The 17,847-nt window shown below is 38.0% G+C and overlaps 1 protein-coding gene across 1 annotated transcript in view; it reads right to left on the bottom strand.

Annotated features, from left to right (window-relative positions):
- Malrd1 (MAM and LDL receptor class A domain containing 1) overlaps positions 1-17,847 on the bottom strand; it is a 721,844-nt gene that overhangs the window by 366,509 nt on the left and 337,488 nt on the right. The window contains exons 24-25 of the mRNA XM_029557135.1: positions 8,706-8,953; positions 6,096-6,387 (exon numbers count right to left, since the gene is read on the bottom strand). Coding sequence (XP_029412995.1) covers positions 6,096-6,387; positions 8,706-8,953 — 540 coding nt within the window. The remainder of the gene's footprint in view (positions 1-6,095; positions 6,388-8,705; positions 8,954-17,847) is intronic.

Here is a 17,847-nt window from a genome sequence, read left to right as displayed (position 1 = left end):
CAATACAGGCCCACCTGCCCAGGGGTGGCACCACCCACAGTGGGCTGGGCCCTCCCACATCACTCATCAAGAAGATGCCCTTCAGACATGGCCACAGGCCAGTCCAATAGAGGAAATTCCCCGATTGAGGCTCCCTCAACCCAGGTGTGTCAAGTTGACACTAAAGCTATCCAGCACAGCATAGTTCAAGGAAATGAGTGATAGATACAACATTTCATTTCATTGTTTATGTCAAAGCTCAACCATTCTGTCTATCAATTAATATAAATAATCATATATGGAACGAAAAAAATAAGATCTTGTCAATGGATATGAAAAAGACAAAAAAGACAAAATACACCTTTCCCCATGTCACATACACAATTTACATACATTGGCTTTGCATACAGTTTTAGTTAAAATCAAAAGATGATTGCTATGTTGTACTCTAAAATAGATTTATTATAGAACTTTATTTGGAAGAAGGAATAGTGTTTAAACACAAAAACATGCACTCAAAATTTTGCCCCTATCTTCATTATACTTAGGGTTTATTAAATATCTGTCAGTAAGATACAATCTAATAGTGGCTGGATTTTCCTGTGGTCATTTCAAAGAGGAACTGGTTACCTTTTCTTATTAGATTCATGAAACAGCTATTTTTATCCTTCATAATTTAGCAATTAATAAACTCATCATTGAATTAACCTCTTAAATATGACTTCAAGGGACTCAATAATAACTTAATATCACTTTTACTAATAAAACTTTGGGTCTGTTTTGATGAATTCGAATCCCCATTCCAGATTCAGGCCAAGTGCATGTTCCCTAAATGTTTATGTTTTCTTCCTCCTTCTTGGTTTTCTCTTTGAAGCTGTTCTTGAGGGAGCTGTGACACTGTAAATATGAATATAGATAAAAAAGTCTGGAAATATAGAGTCCTTTCTCAACATGTTTGATGGCCCTGGAGCAGAATGCCATTTATCCAGTTCAGTCTGTGAAAGTTCCAGGTGAAGTGTGTTTGCAGTAAATATAAAAAAAGAATCATTAAGCATTTCAAAGATGGGCTATGAGATGGTTCACTGGATTAAGACACTTGCTGCCAGGTCTGATGGTCTGAGTTCAATTGACTGAACTCACATGATAGAAGAAAAGAACTGACTTCTACAATAGTCCTGTGCTGTGGGAGACAGGCTTGAGCCTAGGGTGAAAGTCTTATTGACAGTCATACAGCAGGCCTGAGGCAACGGCCCTACCACTGGAGCCACAAGGAACGCCTTGTGACATTTGCTCCCATTGGCAGATCGTGAGACTGATGCCTAGAGCTCGCCACTCCCTAATCACCACCCTTGGAATCCAAAATTGCAACACTTAGATATTGCAACAGTCAGGGTCACCTGGTTTCCAGGAATCCAGGCTCTGTAATCTGAAACCCATTATGCTAATGAGGCAACCTACCTGCTATTCTGTGATAGGACGTTAAGACTGTTATGCTAATAAGGTATCCTACCTGCCGTGCTGTGATTGGACCACTACCCCTATATAAGCTTGTGACGTCCTGCAATAAACCAGACCTGTGTCACTGAACCTGGTCTCCTGTGTCTGAATGCGGCTCCGCTGACGCAGTCTCCTCACCAGCCCTGGGGTCCGGGACTGGGCAGAAGCAGAGATATCATGAGGCAGCACAGGGCAAGCAGAAGAGATGCCTCAGCACCAGGCGAGCAGAAGAGCGGCCTCAGCCCAGGGCAGGCAGAAGAGCAACCTCAGCACAGGGCGAGCAGAGGACCAGCCTCGAAGCCCATGAGAATGAAGGAGTGCCACCCATGAGAACGGAGGAGCAGCCGCCACTGGCGGTGACCACACTTTGCTACCTATACACATGCTGTGATACATACACACACAGACACACACACTAAATAAATACATAATAAAGTAAAATTTTAAAAAATTAAAGATATAAACATACCCATATATTGGTTTTTGACACCAAATATAGGAAGTTTTTAATAACCAGTGTGATTGAGTCATTAATATGTTATACAAGATAATGCTAATAATTTGCCTGTGATTTTTCTGCAATTAAAATAATTTTGCCAAAAAATAACATAAATGTTTTCTTAATGAGATGCACACAATGTGGCCTAAGCCAAGTCTGTGCCACCTAAAGAATATTCTCAAAGTTGCCCAAAACATAGGCTAATGTAAAATGTAATATTTCGTTAAATACATGTCTATGACATACCAAACATTACCCTTGGAAAATTACATAAGCAATTATCTCTTTTAATTCTGAAGCAATTTGGAACCTAAGGTCTATGTGAATTTTCTGTTTCAGAGGTGAGGACCATACTTGAGAGAACACAGAGTTAGTAACAGCCATGCACAATGCTAATATCTAGTGTGTCACCTCTGCGTTCACCTTTGAGCCTGGGTATACTTCTGAGCTGCCAATTAAGTAGCCACACAGCTGTAATTCAAGGATGATTTCCCCTTCTGCTTCCAGACTAAGGAACCGTATCATTAAGAATACGCTGTAATGTGCCTTTGTGTCCAGTGCTGCTCACTGGCATAGCTCACGACCATCACTGTCTATGAAATTCAGCTGAGATGCAGACAGTGCTCATGAAGATGCTCTGTGAGTACACAGTATCCACTTTTCAGACACTATAAAACATCTATGTCCCTCAGTGTGGGCATCTGGGCACACAAACGACAAGATAGGCCTTAACACATTTGAGCAAACACATGACATCCAGGGAGGGGGAGATTTATGGGGATACAGATGGGCAAGGGGGTATAAAGATGATTAAAATGTTTTGTATCAAATGCAAAAATTTCAATAAAAATATATACTGAAAAAAAATCTATATTCTAGCATAGAGACACTGGCACATCCATGTTCATTGCTTCTCCATCCACAGTAGCCAAGGAATGAAACAAACTACGTACCCATCAAAGGATGAATGTATAATGAAAATACAGTATATTTATGCAACAGATTAATTTTTAGATGATTGGATTTAAGGTCCACTTCACGAGATGGTGGCCCTACATTGCACTGCTATCAGGGTCAAGAACTTGTGGCTAGACAGGTCACTGGTCTTAGGGACGATCCTACTACTATTATCCTGCTAAGTGGACATAATACTAAATTGACTCCTAATGACTTATCGTTATACCCATAGAGCAGTGCATCTTCCAGCTCTCCCAAGAAGCTCCTTCTTGCAGCACATGGCAGTTAACACAAAAACCTACAGATGGTCAACTCACAAAAATCAAGATACCGCAGAGTACTCAGCCCTAAATGGGACACATTTTCTCCTCCCAAGTTTCGGGATCATTGTGGAAGAGAGGCTGGAAAGACTGTAAGAGCTAGAGGTGGCTGAGGAATACAAGAAACTATATTTTCTAGAAAAAAAAACAGGGAAATTACACATATGAATCCACAGCACATGTGAGAGCACAAGACCTACATAAGCACAGGTAAGAGGTAAGAGAAAAGCCCTGCATGGATGGGGGGGCAAGCAGTGCCAGCCCTAGATGAGGGACTGTTGGCAGTTATAGCTTCAGGGAGAGGAAGAAACCCTTTGCATTAAGGGTATGAGATGCTGGGGAGGTTGACCAGGCTCCAAGCTATGGATCCATACCCAATAGCTTTTGGGAAACACAAATTAGACTTGATAGGTCTTAAAAATAATAGATAAAGGACATAACATGGCAGGGGGCAGGGAGATGGGAGTGGATCTGAGAGGAGGAGGGGTTTGAATATTGTCGGAATTCATTGCATGAAAATTTCAAAGTGAAAAGTTGTTGCTCAAGAAAATTGGAAATAAACACAAACAGCAAGGGAAGGAGTCAAGTTATCCGAACTTGCAGGTTATATTCTTCTAGTTAAAAGACCAAATGAAAATGTTCAGCAAAAACCTCAGACCAGTAAGCACCTTTAGAAATGCAGCAAAGTAGGAAATCATGCAACATACAAGTCTATAAAGCACTGGGAAAAAAATTGTGGCAGATACTGAAAGATAGGAAAGACCTTCCATAGCCACAGCTCAGCAGAAATGCTCAAATCTTGGCCATCAGGGAAATTTAACTTAAAACTACTTTGAGGTTCCATCTTATCAAAGTGTTAATGGCTTTTATGCAAGAAACAAATAATAACAATTGCTGGTGAGGAGGCATGGAAGAAAGGATTACTTATTCATTGCTGGTAGGAATATAAATGGATCCAACTGCTATGAAAATCAATATGGAGGTTCCCCCAGAACTTTCATATGATTCATATAAACATGTTTACACATTTTCCTAAAAGAATAAAAGTCAGTTTATTGCACAGATACCTGCAAGCTTACATTTATTGCTGCACAATAGCCTAGTTATGCGATCAGTCTAGGTATCCATCAAGGATAAATGAATACAGAAGACATGGTATATATACAGAATCGAGTTTTACCCAGCCATAAAGAAGATTGAAATTATGTCAACTGCGACAAAACAGGTGGAAATGGAGATCACCACATTATGTGAAGTAAGTCAGACTTACACAGCTAAGTACTATGTATTTTCTCTGATATATGGAATCAAAGGGGACACATCGAGAAGTACTTAGGGACTATGAGAAATGAGGAAGTGGAAAAGGGAGAGGGAAAGGAGAATTAGAGTAATAGAGGGCCAGTGAGATGAGTCAGTGGGTAAATGGACTTGCTGCCAACCCTGATGACCTGAGTTCAAGTCCCAGGATTCACACGGTAGAAGGAGAGAAACAACTTCTGCACACTTTCCTGTGACTTCCACATTCATACTATGGGAGATCAGTGCACAAACACATAGACACACTAAATCAATAAGTGCATGAAAAATAAAGAGTAACAAAGTAAATATAATCTAAGTATGTATTCATGAAACACTTACATAACAGCAAGTCTTTCAACAATTAATGAACATGCTAATAAATAAAAAACTTTCAGTGAACAGAAAAATAAAAGCAAAAGTTTCAGGGCTCCCTTTCCCATTCTGCAGGTTAACATCTAGGACATAAAAGACATTTGCTTTCCTTACCTACAAGAGCTATACTAAAGGAAGAACCTGTTTATTTTCTATACTAAATATGTGGTTTATGTGTTAATACCCGGTACAGTAAGAGTTTGGAAATATTCTTTTATCATTTCCATAATCCAAACTGCTAGTTTTATGTCATACCTCTACTATGTATTAATATGTAATTATTAATACATATGTATTAATAATCCTCCAATATGTATTAATATACATATTAGTAGGATTTGTTCTTTTCACTTCTTACAGTATTGTCACTGTGTGCATGGTGTTGAAAAATTGCTGACTCAACATTTCCTAGTAATGATTTAAATTACTTAATATTTTAAGAGAAAAGAGTGTGTAGACATATTTAATCATAAAGTATTTCAATATATAAAGTCAACCATTCAAATTGACATATCCATTGTTCTAGAAAGTATAAACAAATAGTCCACAATTTGTTCAAGAACTCTTTTTCATTTATGGTGGGAGATTACAGCAAGCATTCAGTGAAAACCACACCTAGAATTTCAGATTGTGCTCTGTACCTGAGGCAGCAACACATAGGGTAATAGTCTCTTGGTTCTGTCAGCAATGTAGCCAGAAGGCTAAGTGCCTGATTCTCTGCAATGCACAGTGTTGTTAAAGTGTGATGTTCAACAGGTTAGGTGTAACAAATGTGTTATTTACTCATGCTGTTTTCAACTTATTGGTAGACTTCTCAGAAGGTAAACCCTTGTAAATGGAAGGGTATCTGGGTATAAACACAATAATGTCCAGTTAAAGTAGAATTTAGATACTTTGCTTAAATTCTAACCTGATTCTAAACCAAATTCTTTCCTTTTACTTACCTGAGAAAAAACTGCCTGAATGAGAACCTAGGAACTGATTAATATAAATAACAAAGAGGAAAAATTGTAAGATGTTTTTGTGAGTAAAGGCTTGAGAGACATTTTATTTTCAAAAATACTATTTTTCATTATGAAGCAATGAATTATTAGAGATTTATGCTATCCCTCTCATTTTCTTCCTTTCTACCCTCCACCCTGCAAAAAAACATACACAGAAGGCAAACATACCTGTTAGGAGAGGCACAGCCAATTTTTGATTCCCCAAGCCACGGGATGACAGGCAGCCATTTGTAAGCACAATGTCATCAAGTGCGAAGTTACCATGGTGACCATTCCCAACTCTGCCTTCAAACTTGAGTTGGAAGTCCTCATCACTAGACAGCCATATTTCCTTTCTCTGCCAAAAATTGCCTTGTTCTTCAGTGAGATTAAAAAGGACCTTTGTTTGGTTTGAAACTGAAACCTGGAGCAAGGACAGGGCTCTAAGGCCAGTTCCATACATGTGACAGTTAAAAATGATCTGCAGCAAGAACAGGAAATTAGGTGAGCATTGTTACTTCCTCTATGTTTAAAAATATATTTCAACCTCCTCTTTTTCATTACCAGACCTGGAAGAAAAACCAGAACTGCATATTTTATTTCTCTTTGAGCACTCTAATACTGAGTGACATCAGGGAAGCTTTGAATTAGATACATAGAAAGTAGTATAGTAAGGACTGAGTAGAAATTTAGTGGAAAAGTGGAATGAGCTTATGCTTATGACAATTGTAGAGGAAAATTCCTCAAGGCTGTGGGTTGAATGTGTTCTCTAAAATTCCTGTGTGAGCAATTTAACCTTCCAGTATAAGAGTGCTAAGAGATGGGAACTTTATAAAGTGATGACCATGAGGGCTTTGCTTTCATGAATGGACAGAGGTCACCAGAAGAGTGGATTCATTATGGACAGATAGGTGTTTGTTTTTATTTTAAATAACAAAATACTCTTTTGCTTATTCTACCACATTTGTATACCTGAAATACATTTGAGATCTGCAAGAGCTGCAGGACTCCACTACCTATAGCAAGCCCTGCAGAAGAATAATTACCGATTTTTACTTGAAATGCTAGAGATGGGCAACAGAGGGCTGTAACTCAGGAGATTTTTTTCCTGAATAAAAATTAATAAAACTATTATAAGACATTAATTTTTCATTGTGTCAAAGATAGGGTTTGCTAGATTTTTAGTCATTGTTACACAGTGGGAGAAAATGAAAGAAAATTCAGGGAGAAAGAAAAAAACAGGCCAGAAACAAAAATTCAGAGTTTGTTAAGCTTTTGTTTTGCAGGGGACTGAGCAAAAGTGATTATAGTATGCACCTTTACATAAGAATACGTTATTGAACTCTACCAATCAGGCCTACAATACTCAAGAAAGAGAAAACGTGTTTAAAAAGTGAGAAATATGACTAAAAAGTACATGCAGTGGGTTACTTCAAAAGTGCGGACTTAGTGGAGGATAGCCCTGGTGAGTGACTATGCAGATTCTCCAGCTCATGAAATCTCCAAATGTTTGTCTTAACAAAATGATCTCTTTAATTTTTCCAACAGGGACTCTGTAATGTTTGGTCTCTGGAATGTTGAAACCTCACAAGTACTGTTATTTGAGAGAGGGATAGAAAGAACCTAGGATTTTATACACCATCAAAAGTCCCAGAAATCCAGGCTCAGCTGTGGTCCAGTTCTGTCTGGACACCACAGACATTGCCCGTCCAAAGTTCTCCTTTGTCCGATTTGCACAACAGCTCTGAAGCACGCACCTCATATCTCTACTTAAGACCTTTTCTCAGTCAGACCAGTGGGTTCATATGTGAACTAACACCTTCAACTCTGCATCCAGGGAAAATACCTAATGAAAATATAATCTATTCCCAGGGCAACATGAGGAAACTGCAATCTGCTAAATATTAATTCTTGTAAGGAGATTTATTTTTACTGAAAAGTTCCATTATTCAAGGAGTTGATCCCTTCTTCCACCAATTTCCGTCAACTCCTCCTTTCTACTACAACTGAAGAAAAACAATTCAATTATCTCTGGTTAAAGATAATAGAAAAGGTGACAGGACACAAATGGATTGAAAGAAACATTGTGATGTCACTGTGCTTACACAGTAAAAATTATTGTTAGTGTAAATTGTATTTAGTTATATTCAGTCCCCTAGTTGGCTCAAAAACTTTAAAGAATATAAGCAAAATGTCCAAGATAATAATAAATAAAGGAAAGTAAGAAAACTCTGTAAGTATGTAGGTTTTAAATGAGGCTTTTTAGACTCAAAACCCACACATACCATTTTGCATATATAGAACTACATGGATATTTCCTTCAATTTTTCATAAGCTAAGCATAGTATCATGTTTCTTTTTGCCTAAGAATGCTTTTTACATGCCAATTTCACGCTGTCCTTTTCTAAGCAGATTCAACTCCTTTGTAGCTTTAATCGCTTCAAAATTTGGAATATTAGTTATATATTGCTTATCATTAAATTTTTTGTTGGTGAGATTCTTATAGGTCCAGTAAGCTCTACAACTAGTATTTTGCTTCTTTTGTATTATCCAAGATTATGAATAATTACACATGGGATTATTCCAATGGTTTCTAGAATTATAGCATCCATAGAATTCATCCATTAGAGAAAAATTTCTAATAGATCTAACAATCCTCATTTATTCTTTTTTTTCTCCTTCAAATTTATAATGATGAGTAACTTCAAATACCCATGTGCTCTGGTCCCAGGCATCCTATGCTCTCTACATGACTTTATCAACAATTGTTTGTAATTGTCCCGAATTTCCCCTCTGTACCTTGCAGTCTTTGCTTCTCCTGCTTATAAATGGGCTTGATATTCTGGCTACTTTCATGGGCTGCTGTGGGAAGAAGCTCTTTATAAGGATGTAATGACCAGATGAATTCCCCAAAGTGTGGTCTACAGCTGGCTCGGTGCTTGTAGTTGGAATGTTGCTAGCTTTCAGGATCCAGTCAAAGTCATCATCCTGATCCTGCTCCCAGGCACAAAGGTCAAATTCAAAGTCACAGCGTCCACTAGAAATACCTGGAAGACATCAGCAAATTTATGGCTGAAAGAAAAAAAATACTTGAATGTACATAATTCAAAAATCACAGTGATCAGACCACCAGAGTGCCTGTTCTGGATTCCCTCTGGCACGGGCTGAGAGCTCAGGGGATTGCCTGAGAGCACCTGGATCCTGCCCCCCCATGGTGCTAAGCCTTTGAGAGGGAACTGACACTGATTCTAGCCAGTCCCAACAGCTATCAAAGTGCTTGCAAACAAATCCTGAGTCCATCACTCTCAAATCCAGCCTTAGCAGACAAAAGAAAAATGAGGAAGAACCCAATAGAGGGATGCTTTTGGAAACTTTCATCAAGAAATCCCAGTGGACTCTGATATGAACATTTGAAATCTGCCCTGTTCTGACTTTTTTCTGGTTCCCTGTCTAGAACTCGTAATGCTAATTACTCTTGCCTTTACTTCTCCCTTACATCCCCTAAGGACCTTCTTTTCTCCCTACAGATAAGAGTTGTGCAGTTTTGGAGTCTTTTAGACAGACCCACTGAAGGGGTACCCCAATCGCCTCACCCTGCATCCCTGTTCACATGGAAGAAGCCAGAGAGGTCTACGTCCTGATTCCCTATCAGCAATTTGGGCAACCCTTTCAGAGGATGGTGTGATAAGAATAGGAGGTAGGAATTGGATAGGCAGTTAGGGTAAAAGACTCTGAAGAAAAGTAGGCAGTTTCTTGGCTAAAAGTCAAAATGTCCTTGGGCCTCTTAGGAAGACGCTCTGTTCCAAAGACCAAAACTGTCAAAAGTATTTGGGAGTGCTTATCTAATCCCTATAAGATTTTAGGATTACCTCTGCAGAGGGGGAAATGTTAGAGTAGCAAAAAGGCCCATTAGAAAGGACAGAAGGAAGGAAGGAAGAAAGGAAGGAAGGAAGGAAGGAAGGAAGGGTACATGAAGTTGTAAGAAAAAAGTGATGGGGAGATATAGGAGGTGTTGGAGAGAAGGGGGTGAGCGTGGATTTGGTCAAAACACCTTATATGTGCGTATGAAATTCTCAACAAAGTTTTTTTTTTTAAGGGAGGAGGACTGGGGAGATGGCTCCATGGATAAAATGGCTTCTTTGCGAGCATAAGAACTTGAGCTGGAACCCCAGCACCCACATAAAAAGCCTGGCATGTTGGCATTCTTCTGTAAGCCCAGACCTGGGAGACAGAAAGAGACCAACCCCTGGAGTTCTCTGGCCAGACAGCCAAGTTGAAATGGCAAGTTTTAGGTTCAGTGAAAGATTGTCTCAAAAAGTGAGGTAGACAGCAACTGAGAAAGACACTTGATACTGATTATTGGTCTCTAGCCTCAACGTGCACCACATACATACCCCCCCACAGACATGCACCACACATACACACAAACATTACACACACACACACACTCATACCACACACACACACACACACACACACACACACACACACGCTTAATGACTACTCCATAATCGTAAAAATGATTATTTCTGAATTGTAAGTGATTTATATATTCTTCCTTGTGCTTTTCTGCACTTTTCTAATTTCCCATGATTATGCATTATTTTCAGAAATTTAAGCACTGCACAATTCTAATGAATAAGAGCAATGCCTTTTGCAAAAGAAAAAAAATCACCGTGATATTCATGTCATGTGATATAGGCATCTTGTAACTAAGAAAATGTATTAACAAGAGAAACAGTTCCCACCAATCAAGAGGCTAAGAGTACCATCAAATAGCATCTGAGGCCAATAGCTGAGATTTCTCTTTTGCTGTATCTGCCTACTTGCTGTTTCCAACAATGTATTTGAAAAGTATCTTGATTTATGACCTTTTGTTCTGTTACGATAAAAAAAAATCTTAATGAAACTGTTACCACATTGGAATATGGGATTTGGAGTAACCTGAATCTGTGTTCCCAGGCCATGTTTAGTCATATTACCAGAATAAACTGTCTCTTATACCCTTTCAAAAAAAAGAAAAGCCTTATAGCAACATTTAAATATAATAGCTGTATGTTATAGTTCTTTGACTTATTATAAGTTTATTTTCCACAAATCTGGTTATAGTTTCAAAATCACTGCGACAAGAATTTTAGTATTACACTCATTTTCTCCTCCAAACATGTATTTAGTCAGTGTAATTAATTATTTTCTTTTTTGGATCTTTGTTTCTCCGTTCTTGATAAAGAATTTAGGAAGTTTATTGTTTATCAACAGAGTTTCAGTTGAGAAATGTTGCCTAAGATAAAACTTAAGATTCATCCTTGTAATTTTTTTTTTTTTTTTGAGACAGGGTCTCCTTGTAGCCCCAGCTGGCCTGGCACTCACTATGTAGACAAGGTTGGCCCTGATCTCATAGAGATCTACCAGTCTCTGTCTTCGGGGTGCTGGGATTAAAGGGGTGTACCACCATGCCCGGCACATTAAAAAGCTTAATTTAGAAGTGAAAACCTGTGGAATGTAAGAGGTAAACTATGCAATAACTTGGATTATTTATTACAATAAGTTTTAGAAGTTAAATGTTAAGTTGTGAATACCAAGTTATCTTCCAGGTGTTCTTTTAATTATTTTATTACTCACATCACTTATGATGCTTTTTCTTCCATTTTCTGGGTAGTAGGAGCAACATAGGCATCTCTTATAGTTAGTTACACAGTCATCTATACAGCCAGAACACGGATACTTGAGTTGTTTTAGAATTAAGCATTATCTTTAATGGGTCATGACTTACAAAATTATTTGTTTAGGATAATTTTAAGGGACTATATTTGATTCACCATAAAACCAGGTTCTGATTAATTTGCTCAAACATACCGATATATTCCATTTATAACTTTGAAAGCAATAACTACTGACTGACTTCTACTAAAATGTTAACTATGAGATGAGGTGACTCATATCCAAGAGCTGAAAATGCTTGAGGAAAACCTTTGCAGCAAGTCCACAAGCATTTCCACCAGATATCACTCCAGTGGAGAAAGCCTATTTGAACAACCTCTAGAGTATCCTGAGGCAGTATCATCGAAATAGAGTACGAATGATTTACCATCACCATTAGGAGACTTCCTCTCTAGCACAGTGACTAAAAGAAAACTAATAAATCATGAGGAAGCTACAGCAAATCCCAGAAAACTATTTATTTTATCTTATAAAATTCTTCAAGAAGAATTGTAAGTTATTTCTAGATGACATGAAGAGTATTTTTTCTTTACTCTTATCATGAATCAGATAAAATTGTTTAAATAAACCCCATGCTTTTATAGGTGGAGAGTATGAAATATATATTTTATGATTTTTTTCTACACCATTTTGGGTTATATAACACTACCAAATTGAACACTAACTTCATCATACTTCCAATTAAAACATTTCTCAAAGGGTATAATTGATCACTTCTAGTTTTTTTAACAATTAAAAATGATAAATTTAAGAAAGCATCAAGAGTAATATCCTTTTGAAAAAATGTTTTAACAGTCAAACAACTTCCAAAGTTTTTAAAGATATAACCAACTGCTAATTCACTTTTAGAGTTACATTTGATATGAATCTTGGAATTTATTCTTTCATATAAGAGACTGTAGTATTTATAGCCTGTTTGAGATTAGAACACCAAAGTTTCCCAAAATGTTCTTTCAGACGACTAGGGGACATATCTCCCTAAAAAAGTCAGCATACACTTTAGGTGTCTTGGTTAAGATTTAGAAAATGAAGTAATCTTTGTTCTTGTGTTGGAAAATTTGCAGAATCAGAACTGATTATCATATGAACCTGTATCTATGCGATCCATTCCTCAGTGTGGATACTGAAAGTAAATTTGACTGTCCAAAAAGAAAAATCAAAGAAACACTGCTACAAGAATCTTGGCAATGCAAATAATATTTTCTCTGATCTTCACTAATATTGGTGAAAATTTATTTTGGTCCAAATTTTACTTCTGATAAATCAGTGCAAAATATAGAACGGGCATATGTAAGTTGTTAGAATTTCACACTACTGTGCTGATGAGAAGGAAGGATTTGAAATTTCATAGCTCATTACTTCCCAGATGCGTCACATCAGGAAAAGAGAAAATAGTTCTATGAGCAGATAGCTGTTCTTGGCACTTCGTGCTGCAGTTCCTGCCAGTGGTAGGCAGGTGTTCCATAAACATCGCCCTTGTCTGCAGCTGTGTCATCAGTCAAGCCTGTTTCTACTTTTTCATTGTCTATAATTTGCTCATTGATCGATATCTTCATATGTGCAAATATATGCTTCATTTAAAACCAACAAGCTATCTGTATTGGTGCAGTTGTGGCACTTTTATCTTGGGGGCAATCAAAAGCTGTCTAATTGAACTTAAGGCCCATTCAGTGAGAGGGAAATCATGTATGGTACTATACACATAGCTAAATACACATGGCTGGAGCAGTCATAGACCCTAAAGAATAGCTTACTTCTGTTACTTTCCTAGGCCAACATAAATTCTTACTATGTTCTAGATAACTACACTTACATTTATAGACACTCTCACCATTTATTAAAGGAGCTTCTTTTTGCAACAGATGGACACTATTACAAAGTTCCACAACTGGTCAAATGCAGATGATATATGACTGTGAGATGCCTAGCATTAAGTGACACTTCTGTAATGCAAACTTCTACCTAAGGCTCAGGGAACATAATGGAAGGGGGGAGTGTCGGAGCCAGAGGGACAAGATACCTGCCCCTAGATAAGGCATTCTAGACATGGTAGGGATGCTGTGCCAATGAAATCTTCACACTGTGGTAGTCTAATGAGATCTGCATAATGACAAAACCAGTTGTCATGCCAAAGTGGACAGGGGAAATGTCACAGGGTCCCATCTCAAGATGAGGAGTTGCAATCAATGGATGCCTGGGGGGAGGTGCGATCAGTTTCTCCATATACATACAAGTATATATTTATAAATGTATTTATATGGAGCAGAAATAACCAAAGAAGAGGACAGGATATTGAGACAAAGTAGGTGAACATGGGAGAAGTCGGTGAGGTACTAGTAGGGATGGAAATTATACAAAGACAATACATGTATGAAATTCCCCAAAATAAAAATAGTAAGTTACAGGCCTGTTAACCATTCTACTCATTTCTACTAGAGATTTCTAGTTCCCAGTGGGATACACTCTCTCAGCTATGTGGCTAGTGAGTGATTCGTTTTCTAGAGACACAAAGGAACAGCTAGTTGAAGGCTTGAAACAGCAACACTGTATTACGTCACAGGAGTTTCAAGGGAAGCGCCCACATGGCAGCTAACAACTGTCCATAACTCCAGTTCCAGGGGATCCAAGAGCCTCTTCTGTCCTCTGCGGGCATTGCACGACATGGGTGCACTTACTTACATGCAGGCAATACAAGTATACACATAAAATAAAAATAATAAAATAAAATATTTTTTGACATAGATTTTTAAAAATATGATTTGAAGAAGCATTTCATTACAGCTTTAACATATTCAGTAACACACTCCAGAGCTAAGATGCATCTCTTTCAAAATTGGCTGTAACTTTTTAGGTTTACAGTTCAATTATTGTAGTTATATAATATGGTACTCAGAATAAACCCTAGAGGACATAAAATTAAATGAAGTTTTAACCTTTAAAAATGATCTCCATTTCATTTTAGAATATATTGTTCCTTGCAGAAAGACTCATTGTTTTTGCTACTAACACTGAGATGTTGGCACATGAATCTCTACTCTGTGTGTATCTGATTATTACTAGACATAATCGGTTGCAGTTGGGTCCTTGGGACCTGTGTATCTCTATAAAGTCATCCGGTAGATTTCAATGGTAATATTTATCACCTCTACAAATTAGCATGATGTAAATTTCCATGCTTCCTCCTCAAATGTAATACATTTTTAAAATTTGTTGATTTGTGTGTGTGTGTGTGTGTGTGTGTGTGTGTCTGTGTGTTTGTGTATCACACAGAACATCCCAAACCATCTTATTCAACTATACACCCACTTCCCAGATGGCACCCTCCCATAGCCTCCCTCCCCCCACTAGAGTCCTTATACTCTGATATCCCTGCTACTGTCTGCTGTGTTGTTGCCCCACCCCCCACCCCGAGCCATTCCCCATTACTTGCCCTTCTGGTGAATCTAGTGTGCCTATCTAGAGGTCTTTGTTTTAGGAGGGTCAGCTGTTCCTCATCTAGCAGCAAGCAGTTGTCAATACCCCTTTAGATAAAAATGGGGACTGCAGTTCATTTTCCCAGTTCTGTGCTGGGTTACTATCTGGGAGCCCCTTTGGTCACCCTAGCCAACAACTCAAAAGAAGGTATCTCCTATATGGCATTGTTGCTTGGTATGTGGCCATTAGCATTTCATATGGACGCTTAAGAATTTATATTGACCCCTTTAATCTTTGGTTATACTTTCCTTTTGAGTATTTAACGCCACACAGTTGACCCAGATAAACCAATTTATTTTAACTCTTAAGGTCTTTTGAGGATCTGTTCCTCAGGGGTCACACAGGCTTGGGAAAAGCTCCTGGCTCCTTTTTTATTTTTCTTAACCAGTTCTGACTATGTGAAGATAGGTCAAAGGTCCTGCTAAACCATGGTTGGCTTCACTTGGAAGCATGGAGGAAATGATTCCTCTGTGTTGATCCTCCTCCTAGGAGGGCAAGGAGTAAAAAGTGTCCTTTATGTCCCTCTAACCAAATTATAATAGGCCTCAAACTATGTCTCTTAAACATCCAAGAAGGTTGTTCCACCAGTCTGGTACTTTTAATTACTGTGTGTCAAGTAGATAAATCTTGGGCAAAGACCTGTTGTTCTCAGATAAAACTTACCTAGACATATATTTCTTGATCTGCTATGTATAATTTGTCAGTAGGTTGTAGGAGTAATATGGTTCCTTCTGGTTTTTAAAACTAGCTAGGCATTATTTATCTCTGGCATTGTCTTACCCCTCCATCAAGTTTTCCCACATAAGGTGCCCCCATTTGCCCTCTCTCTCCCTTACTAATACCCTTTTCCTATGATCCTACCTCTCTTGATCTCCTTCTTTCCCTTTATCCCCTAGGTTCCTTATATACCCTTCCCTCCCCCTCCCTTAAACTAACCCAATTTTTATCCATATCTCCCTTATTAAGGCCTGTTTCCTACTGTTCTTCTCTTTCAGGTTCTTTCTTTTCCTTTACCTCCCTGTTTCCTTTCCATTATCCTGGTTCCTGTAGTTATGTCTGGTTGCATACTCATTTATCAGAGTCTGGTTCTAGGATCCACATATGAGAGAGAACATAATGTTGATTCTTTTTCTGAGTCTGTGTTACTTCACTTAGTATGACTGTTTCTACTTCCATCCATTTACCTGCAAATTTCATGATTTCATCTTTCTTTACTGCTGAGTAAAACTCCATTGTATAAATGAACCACATTTTCATAATCCACTCGTCAATTGAGGGACACTTAGGTTGTTTCCATCTCTTAACAACTGTGAAAAGAGCAGCAACAAACATGGATGTACAAGTGTCTCTGCAATAGGATGAGTTCTTTGGGTATATGCCAAGGAGTGGTATAACTGCATCAAATGGTAGGTTTATTTGTAGTTTTTTAAGAGTTCTCCACACTGCTTTACATAGGGGTTGAACCAGTTTGCAGCCCCACCAGCAGTGGATGAGTGTTCCCCTTTCCCCACATCCTCTCCAACATTTGATATCATTTGCTCTCTTGATCTTAGCCAGTCTGACTGGGGTCAGATGAAATCTTAAAGTGGTTTTAATTTGCATTTACCTAATTAGTGATGTTGAACATATTTTAAGATGTCTCATAGCCATCTTAACTTCTTTTGAAAACTCTCTGTTCAGCTCCTTAGCACCTTTTTATTGGGTTACTTCTTGTCTTGATCTCTGTTTTTTTGAGTTCATTATATATACTGGATATTAAACCTCTGTCAGATGTGTCACTGGTGAAGATTTTCTCCCATTCTGTGGGTTTTCTGTTCACTTCCCTAGTTGCCTCCTTTGATATAGAGAAGCTTTTTAGTTTAATGATGTCCCATTTGTTAATTCTTGCCCTTGTTTCCTGAGCAATTGATGTCTGGTTTAGAAAAACCTTTCCTACACCTATATCTTGTAGGTTTTCCCCAATGTTTTCTTCTAATAGTTTCAGAGTTTCAGGCTTTACATTGAGGTCTTTGATCCATTTGGAATGGACTTTTGTTCAGGGTGAAAGATAGGGGTTTAGTTTCATTCTTCTACCAGTGGAGATCCAGTTTTGCCAGCACCATTTTCTGAACATGCTGTCGTTCCTCCAGTGAATATTCCTGGCCCCTTTGTCAAATATCAGGTTGCTGAAATTGCCTTTACTCATATTTGGGTCATCAATTTTGTTCCATTGATCTATGGGTCATTTTTGTGCCGGTACCGTATTGTTTTTATGACTATAGCTCTATAGAGATTAAAATCTGGTATAGTAATACCCCCAGCCCCCAGGGATTGCACTTAGTGCTCAGGGTTGTTTTGGCTATCCAATGTCTTTTGTGCTTCCATATGACTCTTAGGATTTTTTTTCCTATTCTGTGAAAAATGTCATGGGGATTTTGATTGATAGTGCATTTAATCTATAAATGACCTTTGGTAGGATGGTCATTTTTACAATATTAATTCTTCTAATCCATGAGCATGGGAGGTCCTTTCATCTTCTGATGTCTTCCTCAATCTCTTTCCTTAAAGATTTAATTTTTTCACTGTAGAGCTATTTAATGTCTTTGGTTAGGTTTATCCCTAGATTTTGGAGCTGCTTTTGTGAATGGGAGGATTTCTTTGAATGCTTTTTTTCCTGATTGCTTGTCATTGGTATATAGAAAGACTACAGACTTTTGTAGGTTAATTTTGTAACCTGCCACTTTACTGAACATGTTAATAATTTCTA

Source organism: Nannospalax galili, unplaced genomic scaffold, assembly GCF_000622305.1.
Source record: "Nannospalax galili isolate Female #2095 unplaced genomic scaffold, S.galili_v1.0 scaffold487, whole genome shotgun sequence".
Lineage (NCBI taxonomy): Eukaryota > Metazoa > Chordata > Mammalia > Rodentia > Spalacidae > Nannospalax > Nannospalax galili.
The sequence above is the reverse complement of the archived record's forward strand: the minus strand, read 5'-3'. Positions and strand labels throughout refer to the sequence as shown.